General features: G+C 53.4%; 1 protein-coding gene across 1 annotated transcript; it reads right to left on the bottom strand.

The window, feature by feature from the left end:
• Positions 1-2001: 2001 nt before the first annotated feature.
• ZNF703 (zinc finger protein 703) lies at positions 2002-6730 on the bottom strand. The gene is made up of 2 exons (XM_006750621.3): positions 5969-6730; positions 2002-4953 (listed from the first exon to the last, which is right to left on the bottom strand). The coding sequence occupies exons 1-2, from the start codon at positions 6209-6211 to the stop codon at positions 3421-3423; spliced, it is 1776 nt and encodes a 591-aa protein (XP_006750684.1). The 5' UTR covers positions 6212-6730; the 3' UTR covers positions 2002-3420.
• Between the last annotated feature and the right edge of the window lie 11527 nt (positions 6731-18257).

The following is an 18257-nucleotide window of genomic DNA, read 5'->3' as shown; positions in this document are numbered from 1 at the left end:
TATTTTCTGGGGAAACTCAATAGTCTGAGGGGTTTCTAAGCTCCAGGTGAGCCAAGCAGCTCTAGAAACGTGACTTTTGCTATACAGAGAGTTCACTCTTTGAGACAGCGAATCTATTTCTTTCTCTATCCCAACAAGAGGAACTTAGCTAGGGAGGTCTGGAGACGACAAAGTTTAAGAAAGAGAAAAGTTCAAGTCTTCCTGCAGAGGGAGCAATTTCCAGCAGTTTTAGCAGGCATTAAAAAAAAAAAAGGTATCTGAAGGAAAGGGAAGGACTTGAGAGGAAGGGAAAATGGGAAATAACCAACAGCAAACAAAACAACAGAGAGAAAGAAAAAAAACAAAGCTACTCGTAACATTTCAGGGCTTTTAAAGATTCTGGCCAATTTGAACTTTGAGAACTCGGAGAACGATAATTCCCCAGGAAGACCCTGAGCTGGTCCCAGGGCGGCTTCTCCAGCCCATTCTCCAGCCCTTCTCCCTGACTCCCCCTGCGGCCCCCACGTGCCCAAAGACACCAGCAGCCAAGGCCCCTTCCCCGGAGACACACGTAAGTTCTTACGGTGGCCAGCACTGACATTTTCTGCAGAAGCAGCCTGAGGTTCTCTTGATTAATGAAGGAATTTTGTCCAGAAACAAAGATATAGTGGCAAAACTTCAAAAAACCGTAATCACCCCCCCCCCCCAAACCATCTAACGTTGAGGTTTTGTCAAGTCCCGAGGCCCTCCTGCGATTCTCTAGCGGGGTGTGGCGTGGTCTCAAGCAACGCGGCGGGGCGGAGAGAGCATCCCTCCCACGCCGCCCTTCCGCACTTGACCTCAGGTCTACCGACGTTTCAGAGGCACGCAGTTCGCACCAACTGCGCGGTAAGTCGCAATCCTCACAGAAAAAGCCAAGCAAAACTACAGCAGAACAACCGATCCCAAAGCGGCACGGGGCCGACGCGGAGAGCAGCCAGGAGAGGGCGAGGCAGCCCACTTTGAAGTGCGCCCAACAGGTGGCCAGGCGCGTCCCAGGTGCTGGAGGCCGAGAGCCCGCGCGCCCCAGCCGGGTGCCCCCGGAGCTGGCGGCCTTGGCGGCTCACCGCCGGGGATGGACGTGCAGGTGGCCCGTCCTCTCCTCCGGGCTCGCGGAGTCCCCGCGCAGTGGGGAGGTGCCCGGCCCTGGTCCCAGCATCCTGGTAAACGGCGCCCCATCCTCGCCTGCCCGAGGATGCCCAAGCCAGTGTCAGTCGTATGAGCTCAAGACAACAGGGACCGAGAGTGGCTTCAGAGTCCCGAGTAATCACCGCGCCTTCTCAGCAAAACCCCAAACCCTCTCCAGAGAAGTCTCTGGAGGCGCAAATGACTGGGGTCGACATCCCAGCGCTGGCCTTGGGGAGCCCCCAGGCCTTGCAAAACACCAGTCTCAGCAGGCGCATGTACTCTTTGATTTCAAGGTGTATAAAAGGCAGTCAAGAAGAGGAAATTATTCGCATTTCGAGTGGGAAGCGCGGAAGGCGTCGTCGGGGCTGGCACCCGTCACCCGTCTTTATGCCACTAGGTGGCGCCAGAGGCACGTCGACTTTGCATACCTGCAGGGCTCTGGGGCCGGTGCTGCCAGGAGCCTGAGCCCCGCGTCCTGGTTCCTTTCCCAGCCCCTTGTACCTCGACTCTAGGCCCAGAGGAAAAACCGCATCTACGCACTCCCTCCACCCAGTCCCCAGGAAATGTCAAGGACTTTGAAGGGAGCCTGGGAGCTAAATTACCAAGTGGAAAAGGGAAAAAACAAACAAAACAAAAAACCATAAAGGCGGTTTTATGTTATTTGTAATGTGTTGGCAGAAGTTTTGTTTTTTTTCCTCCCCCACCCCTTTCTTGAGGAAAGGCATTAAACTCGACCTTGAACGGAAATCTCAGAAAGAAACCATAAGGTATTTAAACAAGAATAAAAGAAGGACATCTGCTCAGGTGTCTGGAAGTGGGACAGTGGGTGAGGCAAGAGAGAAACACGCCACGGTGTGAATATAGCCAAGTATTCCATTTATTAACAAAATAAGTCTTACCAAGGGAGAGCTCTATTCATCCCAAACAGGCCCCACAGCCCTCCCCCCCGCACTGCTGCATAAGACCAGGAGGGAGGGAAGTTGTGGGGAGAAGACCCAGGGGTCCGAGTCTTCAATCCCAGTCACTGAGGGAGCCCACGGAAGCCCACGGCCAACTTTAGGGATTCTGTTGGGTCAGGCCTGGGAGGGGGTGATGGGGCTACTGTGATCCGTGTACTCCCCGACTCCCCAACTGTCCCCCAATGGAGCTACCAAGGTTGTATTGCCCTCTAATATCACCACTGGTCTGCTTTGGAGGGATCTAGCAAGAATCACTGACCCTACCCCTAGCATCAGGAGAGGGATCACTGCCCCAATAATGAAGAATAAAACAGGACTATCAATGCACTTTGCAAAATATAAAGAGCAAAGTTTCACACCAGCAGGGCCTCCTCGGACTTCTAATTGAATAAGATGAGCCCTACAGGTCCCCCACCTGCAGGCAGTGTGACTACCGGGTGTTTGGGGCCATGAAAAGTCTGGAAGGTAGAAAGGCTGTTCAGAGGCCACTTGGGCCTCTCTCTCAGGGGGAGCCTCCTGGTGGGGTCAGGGCTCTCAGTGCTCAGAGCAAGACAGAGGAGCAAGGCTCTAATTTTGGGGGCCAGGGTGCAGACCAAGGACCCCAGAAGGAGAGGGTTGCAGGGGACGAATCACAGGGCAGAGTTCTGGGTCAACAGAACACAAGACCTCTTGCCACCAAGGCGGATCCCTGCACCCCCCAAACACGTTACAAAAAATATCTCCTCTCTGTTACTTGTACAAAGGATAAAACAGAACCTCAAATGTAAGGAAACAAGAAGAAATGAAGGGGAAAGAGGGGAAAAGAGAAGGGGGAAATGTAGTCTTAACGGTTAGGAAGCATGCAAGAAACTCCCCAGGAAGGGAAAACAAATACAAGAACCCCAGAACCCCAACACTCCCTCCTCCCCCTAAAACCAAACCAATCAAAAAAAAAAAAAAAAAGAAAAAAGAAAAAAAACCAAGCAAAAGGAAAAAAAGAACCTTACATCTAAGAAAAAGAAAAAAAAATAAAAGAAAGGAAGAGGGGCGGGGAACATGTAGTTATTTGTGTGATTAATATTATTATTTGGGGAACACAGACTTTTTGCATACCATTGACTCGTGTGGGCCGTTAATGCACTTATATTCCCAGCTTGTAAGCTAACATTACAGTAAATAAATACACAGTCCGGTGGGGAGGGTCTGGGCGGGGGATCCCGGCAGGGACAAGCAGAAGTGGAGGTTGCAGCGGCGAGGCGGCGGGTGGGGGGGGGGAGGGAGGGAGGGAGGCGGAGGGGGAAAGGAGAGGAGCGGCGGGTGGGTGCAAGAGCTGTGGTTACTGGTATCCCAGTGCGGAGGCTGAGGCTAGTCTCTGTCCGTACAGCGCATACGGTGAGTAGTAGGGTCCGGCTGTGGGGAGGGAGGGCACGGCCAGGCCCCCAGCTGTGGATAAGTGGCTCTTGCCATAGGGGTGGTACCGGCTTAGCCCCAAAGTGTGTGGACTCCGCAATGACAGCGACCCGGGGCTGCCGGGGGCGGTGGGCGGGGGGAGGTGCAGATGGCAGGAGGCTGCGGCCGCGGCGGCCGCGGCGGCGCTGCCCAGGCCCGAAGCCCCGGGGTAGGCGGCCAGAAGTTTCTCGGCGCCCGGCAGGGCCGTGTGAGTCCGTAGGTGGCTGAGCAGCTCCTCCGAGGTGGCGAAGCGCTTGTCACACGGCCCGCTGGCCGCCACCCAGTTGCAGCTGTGCGGCAGCGGTTCGTTCTGCAGCATGAAGCCGTAGGTGTAGAGCGGGTGGCCGGGGAGCGCGGCCTGCGCGGCGCTGGACGAGAGCGCAGCGGGCTGTAGCGGGTGCCCGGGGTACACCAGCGGGTAGCCCCCAGCCTTCAGGCCGGGCCCCGCGGGGTCGTGCGCGCTGCAGGTGGAGCAGCTGGAGCCGCCGAGGTGCGAGGCGCTGTGGTAACCTCCCAGGCAGTAGGGGTCGCGGCATAATCCCTGCAGGAAGGAGGGCGGGGAGGCCCCGGTGAGCGGGCTGGAGCTCGGGGGCTTGCCCGGTGGCAGGCCCAGGCCCCCCGACAGCTGGCCTCCCACCAGGCCAGACTTGCTAGGATCCAGGCCAGGCACGAACTGAGAAGGGTAGCCGGCGTAGGCGCCCACGATGGAGCCGTGGTAGCCGATGCTGGAGGGTGGCAGCGGGAACACGGAGTGGCCCGGTTTGTAGGGGGACACCGGCGCCACGTGGCCGGCCCCCACCAGGGCCGAGGGCGGCTCGGACTTGCGCCCGGAGGCCCCAGCCTCCGCGCCACCCCCGTGTGCGCTGGGCTCCCCACCGCTGCCGCGGCTCACGGCCGCAGCCTCCGGGCTGGGCTTGGGCTCCTGGTCTTTCTTGTCCAGCTCCCCGCCGCCACCCCCGCCGCCGTTCTTGCAGTCAGAGTGGTGCGGGGAGCCGCCCCGGGAGCCACCAGGCGAGGAGGACGACGACGACGCAGAGACCGGCGCTCCATGCGGGGGGAAGGGCGTGCAGGCGGCGCTGGGGACCCTGAAGCCCGCCTTGTCTCCTGGGGACAGGGAGGACGAGGAAGAGGTGGAGGACACGGAGGAGGAACCGCCGTCTTTGCGGGAGTCGCCGCCGCCGGAGCCCTTGGAGTAGGGCTTGAAGCTGGACTTGTCCTCCGCAGGGGAGTCTCCCAGCTGCTTGAGGGCCGCAGACGCGGAGGCGGCGCCCGTGGCGGAGCGGCCGGGGTCCTTCTCCGGTCCCAGCCCGTTGGCCGCCGCCGCTACCGAGTTGAGCTTGGACGAGGGCGGCGGGTCCGGCTTGCCGATCTGCGAGCAAGTCTGGGCCAGCAGCGCCAATGGACTCTTCTTGGCGTCCAGCTGTGGGAGACAGCGGCAAGGGAAGGGAGAAGGGGGTGAGACCGGCAAACCGACGGAGCAAGCGGGGTGTCTGGGGAGCTGGGTGGGCGCGGAGAGCCCCGGCGGCGGCGGCGGCGCGACGGGACGGGAAGGCCTGGGGGAGAGGGTCTGAGAGCAAGGGCCGGGCGGGGCGGCGCAGCAGGCTGGAACTGCGCTCGCAGAGCCCGAGTGGGATCCCTCGTTCCCCCGGGTCCCAGAGCGCGGCTCAGGCCCGGGGAAATGGGGCAGGGGAAGTGGTCCACCAGAGGCCGCCGCGGGAGCAGGTGACTGGTCTGGAGTCGGGCTGGGGGAGGGGCTGTGACTCGCCCCCTACCCTCTAATCTCCCCCTCCCCTGTGCCCAGGAGAAAACTTATTCCTTCAGTTTGGGGAACTTCGCTTGGGACGGGTTTCTGGCGGCGGCGCCGCGAGGTAGGAGCCGGGAGAAGCGCATTCTAAAGCTAGGGCTGCCGTTGGCGCTCTCCTAGTAGCCCCTCCCTCCCGGGGAGGGCACCCAGGGAAGTGGGAGGAAGAAAGACCTGGGATCGGGAGTGCCGGGGCGTAGTGCGCTCTAACCGGATGGGACAGAGGCGGAGTGGGACGGGGGCGATTCGGCTTCAAAGAGACCAAACCGGTGTGTGTGGGAGGGGGGGTGGCGGAGGGGGGAAGGCAGGAAAGGAGAGATCATCTATAGCCTGGAAACTGGGTGCCAGAGGAAAAGTAAAGGACCCAGTGGAGACTCCAAGAGCAAACCCAATCCAAAAGCAAACACATAGCTCCGAAAGGCGAGCGTGGAAGGGGAAACCTTCCACGGAGAAGCCTGGGGAGAACCCGGTGGACTCCGATCCCTGTTCCTTCGGTCCCTCCTCACCCCGTCCGCCGGCGTGGCAGGACCTGGGCGTCACACCGAGCCCCGGGGCGCAGGGAGTAGGGCCGCGGGCCCGGCAGTGGTGGGTGGAATGGGGCCGGCGCTGGGCGGGCAGCGACCAGGAGACTGACCTCAATGGGGCTGACGGGAGTGGAGGACAGCGGCTGCAGGTACTCCGGGTGCAGGAGGTGGCCGGTGTGAGCGCTCAGCATCTTCAGGACCCTTATAGGGAGCCGGTTCGCCTGGCGCAGGGGGTCCGCCGGGGGCAAGAGGGACACCGCCGCCGGCACCGCCGGCCTCTTCCCGCCGCCGCCGCTGCCGCTGCCGCTGCTTTCGGGTGTCCTTGGGTTAGATCCAGCGGGCGAATCGCTCATTTGGAGGAGGCAGCGCCACTGGGGGGGCGGGGAGGGAGGGGGAGCACCAGGGAGGCGAGCTCCCGGAGCGGGTGGGCTCGCTCCGCAGCGTCGAGCGCGGTGCAGCAGTCGCTGCGCCTCCACCCCTCCTCCACCGACGCCGCCGCAGCCGCCGCCGCCGCCGCCGCCGCTAGCCCCGGCGAGCAACACAAAAACCTTCGCCTTCCCCGAGCCGCACGTCAAATAGCCGCGATCGGCAGCCACACTTCAAAGGGATCGCCGCGCCCGCCCAATCGCAGCTCTCGCCGGGACCCCGGGGCGGGGAGAGCGGCGGGCGGAGGCCGGCGCCGCCGGTGGGAGGGGAGAAACTTAAAGGGGCCTCGCCCGCGCGCCGCCGCAGCCTCGGCCTCTACCACCCGCCGTACTCCTCCCCTCCCCCCAGCCGGGCCGCCCTTGCCCCGGGGTCCCATAGAGGACGAGACTTCTCCAGGACCCTGGGCTCCGCGCCCTATCCTCCGCTGGCTTTCCTGTCTCCCTCCCCTCTCCCTTCACACCGCCGGGGGTGGTGCTGGCTGGGTCAGTCACCCGCCAGCCGAGTGTGTCTGGGGTGGGGCGGATTGGGGTGGGGCGGGGGGGGGATAGGGGCGCAAGGCGCTGGCTCAGTCGCAGCGGAGTCCCAGCCTCTCCCGGAGGCCGCCTAGGGGCGGGCCACGCCTCCAGAGCGCCAGCCTAGCTCGGCCCTGCTCCCGGCTCTGCTCCGGCTCAGCTCCGGCTCTGCTCCGGTCCACCTCTCTTTCCCTAATTGGCTTCTCCCTGGTGTGCTCACTTGGAAGCGCCCGAGCCTTGGAGGCGTCCACGGCTCTCGGGACGCGGCGTCGCCGCTCCAACTACTTTGAGCCTGTCCTGTCCGAAGCCTGTAAGTTTGAGGACTCCCTTCCGTGGTGAGATGGACGCGACGAAGCGCGGTGTCCTAGGCTGTGCCCACCGCCCGGACGCGCCTGGCAAGCCTTGCCTGCACACTGATTTATAGGTTCGGTCCTGGGTGTGTTTCAGGTTTCTTACAGTGTCTGTTTAGAGGCGCACAATTCCCTCACTGCAGCGCGCCTAGCTGCTATTTTGGGGGGGACCCAGGATCACTGGAGAGGCCAGTATCCCAGAGGGGGGGCGGGATCTCTCTCTACGTGCTGCACGTCGATACAGACTCCAGAGTTGCGCCTTCCCATTCCCGTCTTCTCTTCTCGTGGGGGAAAATGCACTAGCTTTTCCCAGGGGAATCTTGGAATAAAAACTTTTTGTTAAAAATAAGAATACCCTCCCCCTCCCTCCCCCCGCCTTTTAGATTAAGTGTGTATGGCCGGCTTCGCGCTTGGCAGAGATTTTACAGAGTCATAAGTACTGACATTAAAGTTCCCGGTTGGCGGATCATCAGAAGGTGAAGCTGGTCCTTTGTGCGCCGGCCTCTAGGGAGACTACTTTCCCGTGCTCTCAGCGGCCAGTGGAGGCGCGCTGGTGTCACTGCCTCCCTTCGAGTACCACTTTCTCAGACCCAATCCATCACGCTGATTGTCAGGCCTGTCACTCGGGGCATATTGCTCCGGGACTACCCCTCCCTGACTCTGCCGCGTTGATCTACGCCTTGAAACAACATGAGAACCCAGGATGGGGATAGGTGATTTCAGAGGGGTTCTCCAAACGGAAAGAAAGAACCCTCTCGGAAATAACAAATAGCAATCCCGGCCATTTATCATGCTCAGGAAAGGAGGCAGCAGGCACCACTCCCAGGCCATATCAATCATACACTAAACTAAATGTACTCCCTGCATCCCTGCTGTTTTTTGGGGTATGCATAGACCTCTTAGAAATTACACAGGCTCTGCCTACCCCAGTTTTAATCCTGGTAAAGTCAGGTTGAAACCAATGCTAAGGGATGCCCGGGCTGTGAGGTGTCTTCCATATTGCAGCAAGAGGGGTGCGAGAAGGGGGGGCGATCCCATCTATGTGGTGGTCTCTGCGGCCCCCCCCATGCCAGCCTTTGTGCTTTCTGACTTCACTGCCAATGCCAGTACCTCATTCAAAAGTCCATGGCAGAGCTGCTGCAACCTACAAGCCTATTTGGCTTTGGGGAAATTGCTACCCAGACCGAGAACAGAAGAAAGCCTTACAGACTGGAAAAGGGTGGGCCTCCATAGGCACCCTGGAGGAGGACGGGCTGGGAAGAGAGGAGACCCAGGAGGCAGAGAGAGATGAAAGACGCCTTCTTGATTATTGTAACCAGCCCAGCTGTGAGAGCCAGCCAAAAAATCCTTCCAGGACCCAAGCAGATGTGTGCTAGGGATGATTAATGGGAAATCAGTTGGGAGCAAAGGGGAGGGGAGAAAGAAGAGGAATTTGGAAGGAAAAGAGGGGTAGGAGGCAGCAGAGAGGAGAGAGGGGAGGATAGAGGACGACAGAATCTTTAGAGGAAAAGAGAAGAAAAAGGTAGTGAATGATTGAAAGGAAAGGAGAAAGGTGGGGATGAGCATAGAATGGGTAGGTTCTGGGTGGGGGAGGTGAGCAGTTTGCCTCAGTAGTAATATATGGTCCTTAAACACACACGCACATGCACATGCCCACAAAACCCCACCCACATTCTTAGCTCACAGCAGTGATCACAGATAGGAACAGTGGATGCCTGACAGCACTGAGGCCAGACCAGGCCTGTTTCCCCTCTCCTGGAAAGTGCTAGCAAGGGAATGGGGACACCTTTCCTTTCAGGGTGCTGGTGAGAGCAGCAGTTCTCCTCTGGCTGAATCCACCCAGTTGCCTTAGGAGAGGAAATGGGATACCATACTTAGACCAGGGGCCTAATTAAAACACGAAGAGACGATGACTGCAATCGGTATTTGACATTCACTTAGCCGAAGCCCTAACCTATGGAGTCCTAACAGGGGCCCCAGTGGCCTACAGCGAGGGCATTATTCAGAGGAATGGCTTGCCACCTGGGAGAGAGTGAGGCTCAGTATTGAGTTGGGCCATATTTATTTCAGGCATGACATACATACCATGGCGCTGTAGGGGTGGTTCAAAAGTCCCTGCAAGATGTTGTACAGGACATACGGCCCCTGTCCTGGCCTTGCAGAAAAGTGGCAGATGTATGGTTAAGGAGCCTCCCTCTCTCCAGGACCTGCTCAGGTTGCCCTGGGAGTGAGCAGCACCATTAAGATAGGATGGGGTGAAGGCTGCTGGAGGATGCCCCATGCCATTCCGTGTGTCAGGCACTCCATAAGCCTTAGGTACTGTTCTCCCCATTTCCAGCTGAAGAGAGTGAGGCTGGAAAGGTTAGTCCCTTCCCTAAAGTCACTTGACTGGTGAGTGGCAGAGCGGTCACTTGGAATCGGGTCTCTCAGAGCCAGGCCTTCGAACCATGCTGCTGTGGTGGGCCTGGGCCAGGGCAATCAACCTCCCTTCCCTTTTCCCTGTGTATGAAATGTAAGAGTGGCCTCCAAGAGTCAGGAGGCCAGAAGCAGACAACGTGTGTCCACATGTTCAGCCCTTGGCACAAGGGGAGTCTCAGGTGAATGATGGCTGTGATCCATGCATCCGTGGGGCTGGCACTCTGGAGACCAGTCTCGGCAGTAACTGGATCTGGAGCCTCTTAGCACTGGGGACCGCCCGCCCGCAAGACCCAAGCCGTCCCAGAATTCGACCCGAAATGAGAGTAGCCCTCCCCCAGCCTCCAGTCAAAATGTGTCTTTTTAAAAAATGTCCCCCACCCCCCAAGCCATCAAGAAAATCCTTTAGGAAATTCTGAATATTTATAGATTTTTTTTCACTACTTCAATTTACATAAAATTCACCGCCCAGGAGAAAATGCCTGAGTCAGGCTGAGAGCTAGAGGTGGTGAATTTGTTGTGTGGGGGTTAATGTGGAGTTTTCAGTCCTCGCTGAGGCAGAATTGCCTGAATGATCGCCTCTCTCTGCATAACACTCAAACCCTAATGGCAACAACATGAAATAATATCTCACTGGGTAACTATTTACATTTTTTTTAACAAGCTGTAAGAACTCTGAAAAGTCTGCCTCATAGAGAACTTGGTTTTCCTCCCTGGCGCTTAATATCTTTCAGCGGCTGACAATTACCGCCTTGGCCGGGAGCCCTGATTTAGAGCCCTGCGCTCAGGGCCCTCGCAGGCACTTCCTCTGTCTGCCCCATCCCAGCTTCAGACACAGCCCTGGGCAGGAGAGGGCCCGAGGGGCGAGGACAACCAGCCTCGTGGGGAGCCTGCCCAAGGAGCTCCCTCCTCTGCGCTCTCACCGCCTACTGTGTCCTATGATTACGCTTCTCACTCAGCATCTGCCCTCGTTTGTCGACTTGCCCGTTCTCCCATTGGACTGTGACTGCTTCTGAATTGTCCGCGGCCTCTTTGTATTCTCACTGCCTAGCGATAGCTTCCCAGTGGCCAGCACCGAGAGCCAAGCATTGCCACAAGCACTCTGCCCGCAGTATCTCATCTAATCCTTGCAGAAGCCGGAAGAGATGGGTCCTCTCTCACCCCGTTTCACAGAGGAGGATGTGGGGGTTCAGTCACTTGCCCGAAGTCCCAGCTCCTGAGACTTGGGGCTGGGAAGTGAATCTAGGCCATCCGTCATAAGTGAATGTTTGTTGCTGAATGAATGAGAATTTTACCTGTAGAGTGCTATTTGTTTACATCTCACCTCACTGGATTCCCAAAAAGATTCAAGGTGGATAACTTGGTGTTTTTCAAAATGTCAACTATACAAACCTGTGAAAGTATCTTTTCCCAAATCTGTGTTTCCGTGTTCATCATCCCCCCCCTCCGCACGCCCCCCCAACAATTTTCTGAGTTATTTTGGGCAGGTGTTTTCATCCCTTTGGACTGATGAAGAACAGGACACCGAGAATTTTATGGGGGAGCCTAAAGTCACACAGTGAATCCCTGGCAGAGCCCCCGAGAAAAGCACCCCCCCTTCTCCTATCAGGGCCCATTGTGGTGTAGTGGGGAGGTAACTCCTTTTGATAAAAGAAAGAGGAATTAACTACTTTTCCTCCCCCTAGAATTTCCTTTGGAGATGTGGTGGGAAGGAATGGACAAAGGAAATGTAGGCTGGAGCTTAACTTCCAAGCCCTGGTGTTTGATCCGGGTCCTTGAGCAGGGTGCTTTGAAGAAGTGGTTTGTTTCATTTATCTCCTATCAGCCCCCAGGGAGATAGGCAGGGCTGGCCTGGGAGACCAGTGGGAGTAGGTGTGCTTTTGAAGCTCTTCTCCCTTCCTCTGCCCCGCCCCGTACACCCCATACAGCAGCCTCAGCCCTGGGCATTCACCCTTGACTACTTTGCAACTTTGGGCCTTCAAATTTCTTGGGGATTCCTCTTAAATTACAAATACTCCTATTTTCATAGTCAGCCAATGCATCAGTTATGATTAGCAGACAGTGAGTGTGTCACCCAGGGTGATAATAACATTTATTGAGCACCTACTGTGTGCTAGACGCTGTTCTGAGCTCCTTGCATGTGATAACTCTCTTAGATGGGCACTATTATTATGCCTGTGTGATAGGCGAGGTGCTGAGGCCCAGACCTGTGAAGTAACTTGCCCCACCTACACAGCTAGAACGTGGTAGAACCAGGATTCAAACCCAAGTAGTTGCTTCCTGGGCCAATCTACTGTGTGCAGAACTGAGGGAGAAGGAGGCCTCTAGCAGGGAGAAACTGAAAACAAATGACTTTAATTGTTTTCCAGAGCTCTGGTCTTCTTAATCAGGAATTCCCTTTCATCCCTAGGAAGGACAAGATGGCGGAGAGGCAATGGAGGCAGAGAAAGAAGTGAGGGGAGCATTCATTTAATTAATGGAACTGGATTGAATTAATCCATTCAATGACTGTTTATTGATCGCTTGGTAGGCACAGGCCTGAGGTGATCCCCCAAGGTGGGTGAGGTCCAGAGCAAGCCAGCACGCACAGTCCACAGCTCCTGAAATGCCGGGCAGCGCTTGCTTCTGAAGGAAAGGATCTGTGTGCTTCTTTGCTGATGAAAAAAAAAAAGTCAGGAGGGCTGAACTTAATCCTGCTCAGTACCCCGTAGTTTAGTTACCCACTGTTCTTAAGTGCATTTACTCAAAGTTAAATTCAGATCCACTAACATTAAGTGAGCATCCTGTCGGTGCCACTGTAAACCATCCTAGGTGTGTTCAGGCGCCGTCTCTTGCTTAGTTATAAGGGGAGTCCCGGAGTAGAGCGAAGGCCCCTGAAAGAGATGCAGGGAATGTGCCTGCTGAGTTTCCACCAGCTGGAACCAGTGGGCACCCCAGGCCCTCCAGAGGACCTCGCTTGGCAGGTGGCAGACTGTGAGAATGATGTTTCTCCGGTCCCTCACCTCTGCCAGGTAAGCCTTTAAACTTGCCAAAAGTGTGCACCTCTCTGGGCTGCGCTTGCCACGACTGGGATGTGCTGCTTCAGACTCATTTCAACGGAGACGATTAGAGAAAAAAGGGTGAGCTGCTCCGCCAGTGGCCAATTATCACTGGTTGTATTTGATGAAACCAAATTCCAAGATGTCAGAACAATTTCAAGGCGTTTTTGTTTCGGTGGCCCTCTGCCAGCCTTGCTCAGAGAAGGAAACCGAAGAGGCCAGGTCCCCACCGAGCCCCAGGCCAGAAGGATCCAACTCTAGTGGTCCATTTGGGAGTGGGGATTTACATAATGAACTCCCTCTGAACGTGATTTAAATTATTTTTTATTTTGTTGAAAAATGCATTTATTTATTTATGACGAAGTGCATTCCCATGGCGCCAAATTCCAAAGCCATGAGAATGTACCGTGAAAATACCTCCCTCTCACCAGCCCGCCTCTCTCCCCAGTGCATCAGTGCTAGGCGTTTACGGCCCATCTTTCCAGAGATCTTTTGTATTTATATTAGCAAATACGTGTATATTCCTTCTTTCTTTAGTACACAAAAGGTGACATATTAAAGAAATTGTTCTGCATTTGCTTTTAAAAAAAAACTTAATATATTTTGGAGATTTCCTCATATCTATTTATTTTGTAGTTTCCTGGCTTTGTTACACAGATGTGCCACAGTTTATGTGACTGGTCCCCTCCTGGTGGACATTTGGATGCTTTCTAATCTTGCTGCTGCAGTGATTTATCAGATATAAGTATATGGGTATATATAGAATATATATCATTTTCCATGTGTGCCAATAGAACTATAGGGTGATATTCCTAGGAGAAGAATTGCTGGGGCAAAAACTACATATGTCCCAAAAAAACCCCACTCCATTTAAGAGGGTTGGGAGGAGACAATTGGGGTGAATTAGAAGTTCAGCCGAGACACTTAGCCAAGGAAACATGGGGGACACCTCCAGGACCTTCTGGTGACATTCATGTGGAGAACTTGAAAGGCTCATTTCCATCTTTGGATTTAAAAACAAAACAAAACAAGCATGCTTCTCATGACCCTGCCTCCTCCCCTTCCCACCTTCTCCCTCGTTCAGTAGGAGAAAAAGGAGGAGACGAATATTCAAGTCTGGCCTGAAAGAATCCAAGATATTGGCAAATACACCTTTTAATACAGCCAACTTTCCAATTAGTGAGCCCCAATAAGAACTGTGTATCATCTAGACCTTTCTTGTTTATGCTCACTGAAAGGCAAAGGTTTGTGTCAAAGACAATGCATAAAATGGTTTTGGTTGCATCAGTCAAGGTTTATCTCCAGACCCAACCATGAATTTCCAGGAGGACTGTGAAGGATTGCAAGACATCAAATCATGAAATCAACAATTACTGTTAGTCGTGTGCTCACCAAGGCAGTTTTCATTTTCATTTTATATTTATTTTTTATCTTTGAGGAGGTATTACCTGCAAAATTCAAAGGTACGAAAGGGCATGCATGTATGATTTCTCAACAAGGGTTGCAGCGTTTCGTTGCCAAGAATCCCAGCAGGAGCGCTACTCTGGTCCCCTCACTTCTGGTCCTAGGCCTGGGCCTCTGAGTCAAAGCTCACTTTTCCTTAGTAACCTTGGCCCTGTGGCGATGGGAGAACCGTCGGGACCAGGCAGAGTGTTGATAAGCTCTTGGAATCGGGATACATTTACATTCCAGGAGGTCTAAAGTAAAATTCTAACATCTTGAAGAACTTTCCTCAGGTATCCTGAGGCAGCTCTCACATGTCTCCAGGGGCCTGTCATTGATAAGTTCAACACAACCAGTTTCTGCCAGGCTGTCTTCATTTTTCTCATTAATTTCCTTAAATAAAGAAATCAATGAACAAATGATTGAACAAAACAAAAACCAAACAAACAGCCCAAATAGCCACAGCCAGAAAAAGTACAGTAGTTCAAAACCATGAGTAGACTGTGTCCTTTTCCTTTCATTCATTCCTGTCCTGCGGCAGGCCTGAAGGGGCTCTCAGAGGTCCCTCCCCTCTCTCTAAGCTGGGTGAATTTTTCACCACTGCAGTCAAAATGCATGATGACAATCTTATTTGTGACAGGAGACATGTTTTAAAACAGTTGTTTTAAAACAACTGACAGAGCTGCAAGATGGAAAACGACAAGAAAGTGCGATTTTTTTTTTTTTGGAGGGGGTGGGGTGGGGGGACTGGATGCTGGCAAAGGAGAACGGTATTTTCCTTATTAAAAGTTGGAATTTGGGCGCCTGGGTGGCTCAGTCGTTAAGCGTCTGCCTCCAGCTCAGGTCATGATCCCAGGGTCCTGGATGGAGCCCTCCATCGGGCTCCCTGCTCAGCGGGAAGCCTGCTTCTCCCTCTCCCACTCCCCCTGCTTGTGTTCCCTCTCTCGCTGTGTCTCTCTCTGTCAAATAAATAAAATCTAAAAAAAAAAAAAAGTTGGAATTCGTCCTTTATTTCTGCAGCAATTCAAGAAAAGCCTCGAGGAAGAAAACTGGGGTAGGGACATTGCATAATGACAGGACTCGGAGGCCTGGACAATTGGGCTTGCTCTGGCTTGCTCGGGCTTGCTCGGGCTTGCCCTTGACCTGCTTCTTACTGGGCTTTCAGAAGACACGGTGCTGTATGCCAGTGGACAGGCAGTGTGGGGGCCAGGAGAGAGCTGAGCTCTGCTCCCCAGCCCCACCTCTCCCTGTGTTGTGTCTCTAGTCAACTCAGTGGGTGTCTGTGAGGCCCCAAGATCCCCGCCCTGGACATGATGCTTTGCAGTCCAGGCAGAGAATGCAAGTTGGACACCCTCAGAATGGCGAGAGAACAGTATGGGCTGTTGTACAGATGGCTCTTTTCCTGTGGGTTTAGGGAAGAGAAAGAAAATGTTCTCCCCTGTGTTTTAGGAGAAATCTCTCTCCTACGGCCAACACGGGAAACTGTGATCTCCTTCTTATAGCTGTTCCTCCCTGCAAGTCTGGAGGGAGAATCACAGAAGCTGACACCTTACCACAGTTGACTCTGACCCTACAGGAGAGGAGAAACAGAGAGCAAAAATTAAGAGCAAAGAAGGGAAATTAGGGAAAAGTTCATTCCAACTTGGACGAGAAAGAAGCTACTGTCCTCACCCTAGGAGTGAATTTTAAGAAAGTCTCTGGAGCTGGCGACAGGACCCAGAGCATGGAAAGGAATTGAAATACTCCTGGCCCATCTTTTTAGAAAGACTTTTTGTTTGTTTGTTTTTGTTTTTGTTTGGGGCCTGCGTGTGATGGGAAGCATGGATCAGAGGCAGCTTACTGTGCTGAAGGATCTTTGACTCTTTCTTTCCTTGGTTTTTGGACATGATCATGTTGACATGGGATCCACTGGATTAATTCAACCAGTTTGTCTCTTTTTAGACCAGCAGTGATACAGCCCAGGTCTGCAGGGCCCTGCACCCAGGAGCTTGCTTATACCCAGTGGCAGGGCTGGGCTCCCCCTTGACCCTTCAGCTCAGACCTGGGCAGGATGCAGAGTTAAAACATTGACCCCTTCTTCCTTGGGGACACGGATGCAGACCTTCTTAGAACACACGCACCACCTCAACCACTGTGCAAGCAAAGCAGGATATTGGTTTCTTAAACCCCAATGTATTTTGCTAAATCAGAGTGTTAATACCCCTTCCTCCCCCGCTCTGCATAAATTGGATTACTTAAAGCATCTTTTCAGAGATGTCAGCAGTTTAATAGAGGCAATAAGTCAGGGCTGCCCTTGTGTTTTATTTTTCTGCCAGTATTTAGTTAATTAAAGAATGCAAATTAAAACACCTTAATTTATATAATATCAATACCAACGCCTTAAAACATTTGGCATAACTGCTCTGGCAAGTCCCTTACATAAACTCTTCAGAGCAGTGCTAATAAAAATGAAAAAAGGTTGTAAATCAAATTTAATTTATTCATCTTCTGTTTGGTACAAAAGCATACGCCAAACTCAAGTTATTTATGAGCGCGTCATAATAATAGGCATTTTTGTTGGTTGCAAGTGACAAAAAAGGTTTTTCCTAGGGATGTGTGTTTTAATTGTCTCTAGGTGCAGCTGTTTTCTGGGCTCTGATCTCTAAGATTTATAATTTTACACCCCTATTTCAGAAAAAAAATAGATTTAGATATTGAAAAGCATTAGGAGCCTAAAAACATAGCAACATCCACTCACAAAGGCACCTGCAACCATCCATATGCAGATAGACATATACACCATCCACCCTATGGAGTGTGGATCTTCAGGTGAGATAAAAGGTTGGTGATTTATATCCGATTTCTTAAATATTCCATTAAGAGGATTATTTCACAGGAGGCTCAGATACAGACAGCGTTGGAAGGGATTTGGTGCGCAGTTGCTTCCTTGGACGCCTTGGAGATGAACTACGCTTGCGTGAATGAATCGCTGAACAACCATTTTCGTCTTTCCCCGCCTTTGTTGATATGTTCCTTCTTTGTCTCGTGGATCTGAGCACAGAATACATTTTATTCAGTCTTGGAGGAAGAATAGTAGGCTCCATTCAGGGGTACTGAGGGATGGCATGTTCTCCCTGCTGCCGCCAGCGAAGCTCCCCATGCAATCGTCCTTCTCAAACTCCCTTGCTCACCCAGCTTTCGGCTCTGCTCTGCTCAAACAGGTCTCAGGGCCTGTGGGAGAGTTGAGAGAAGTTTTGGAAAAGCCCTCTCCACCCAGATCCCATCCTGAAAAACCCAAGCAAATTCACAAATATGACCCTCTAGCTGGCCCATGGCCTCCCTACTTGGGAAGCAAAACCCCAGTACGATGCTATGCCCTATTCTAACCATTATCTTCCATTATCTTTTAACGTATTATGAGCTGGGCAGAAGAGGTAGAATCCTGGGGTTCCTCGTGTAGGGAAACGGAGGGCAGAAATGGCAAGTGGCATCTTTCTGTGACCTTGACAGCTGTGGATCCTGGGCTGCCACGAGGGCTGTGGGGAGACTGCAAAACTCCAAACAAAATATATCTTGGTGGTTCCCTTTCTGATGTTGAAAGCAGCGATACACCTTTTACATTGCTTTGGTTAGGAGCTCATTGGATGCCCTCCTTTGCCTCAGACTCATTGCAATAGTGAGCTAGAAAGTTACACTCTTTCAAGTAGATGCTTCTTTTTTTGGGGGGGGTACCAAGGAGAGCCAGAGAAGGTACTAGAAAAGTTCACTGCCTCCAGCCCCCGTAACTTTGCAAGCTCCTCTGCCTTTCCACTCGGTAGTGTCTCATTGGGTTATGGGAAAAAACAGAGTCTGGTGTGACAGATACGCCACATCAAGGGGCCCGCTGAGCTCTGCACTGCATCAGGACACCGAGCATCAGAGTCTCTCTGGGGAAGCAATGGAGGGAGCATTTTGGGCAGTCCCCCAGGTGTCCACATATACATACCCACGTGCGATCGTGGCCATATTCTCTCTCACTGTTTCTTGCTACATGTCATCTTCAAAAGCTAATTTTGACCTTTATATTTATTTATACCCCTCCTACCTCCATAAAAGATAGGAGGTCGCTTACAATTTAAATCGCAGATACAGTAGAACCTGAAGCCATTAACAGAAAAGTTAACAAGATCAGAGCCAAGTACGAAGGAGGAGGGGGAGGAAGAAGCAGAGTTACTATACCAGAGGGGTAAGAAATTT

This window comes from Leptonychotes weddellii, chromosome 2 (assembly GCF_054177405.1).
Source record: "Leptonychotes weddellii isolate Sample4059 chromosome 2, ASM5417740v2, whole genome shotgun sequence".
Classification (NCBI taxonomy): Eukaryota; Metazoa; Chordata; class Mammalia; order Carnivora; family Phocidae; genus Leptonychotes; species Leptonychotes weddellii.
This window is presented reverse-complemented; position numbering and strand designations above follow the sequence as displayed.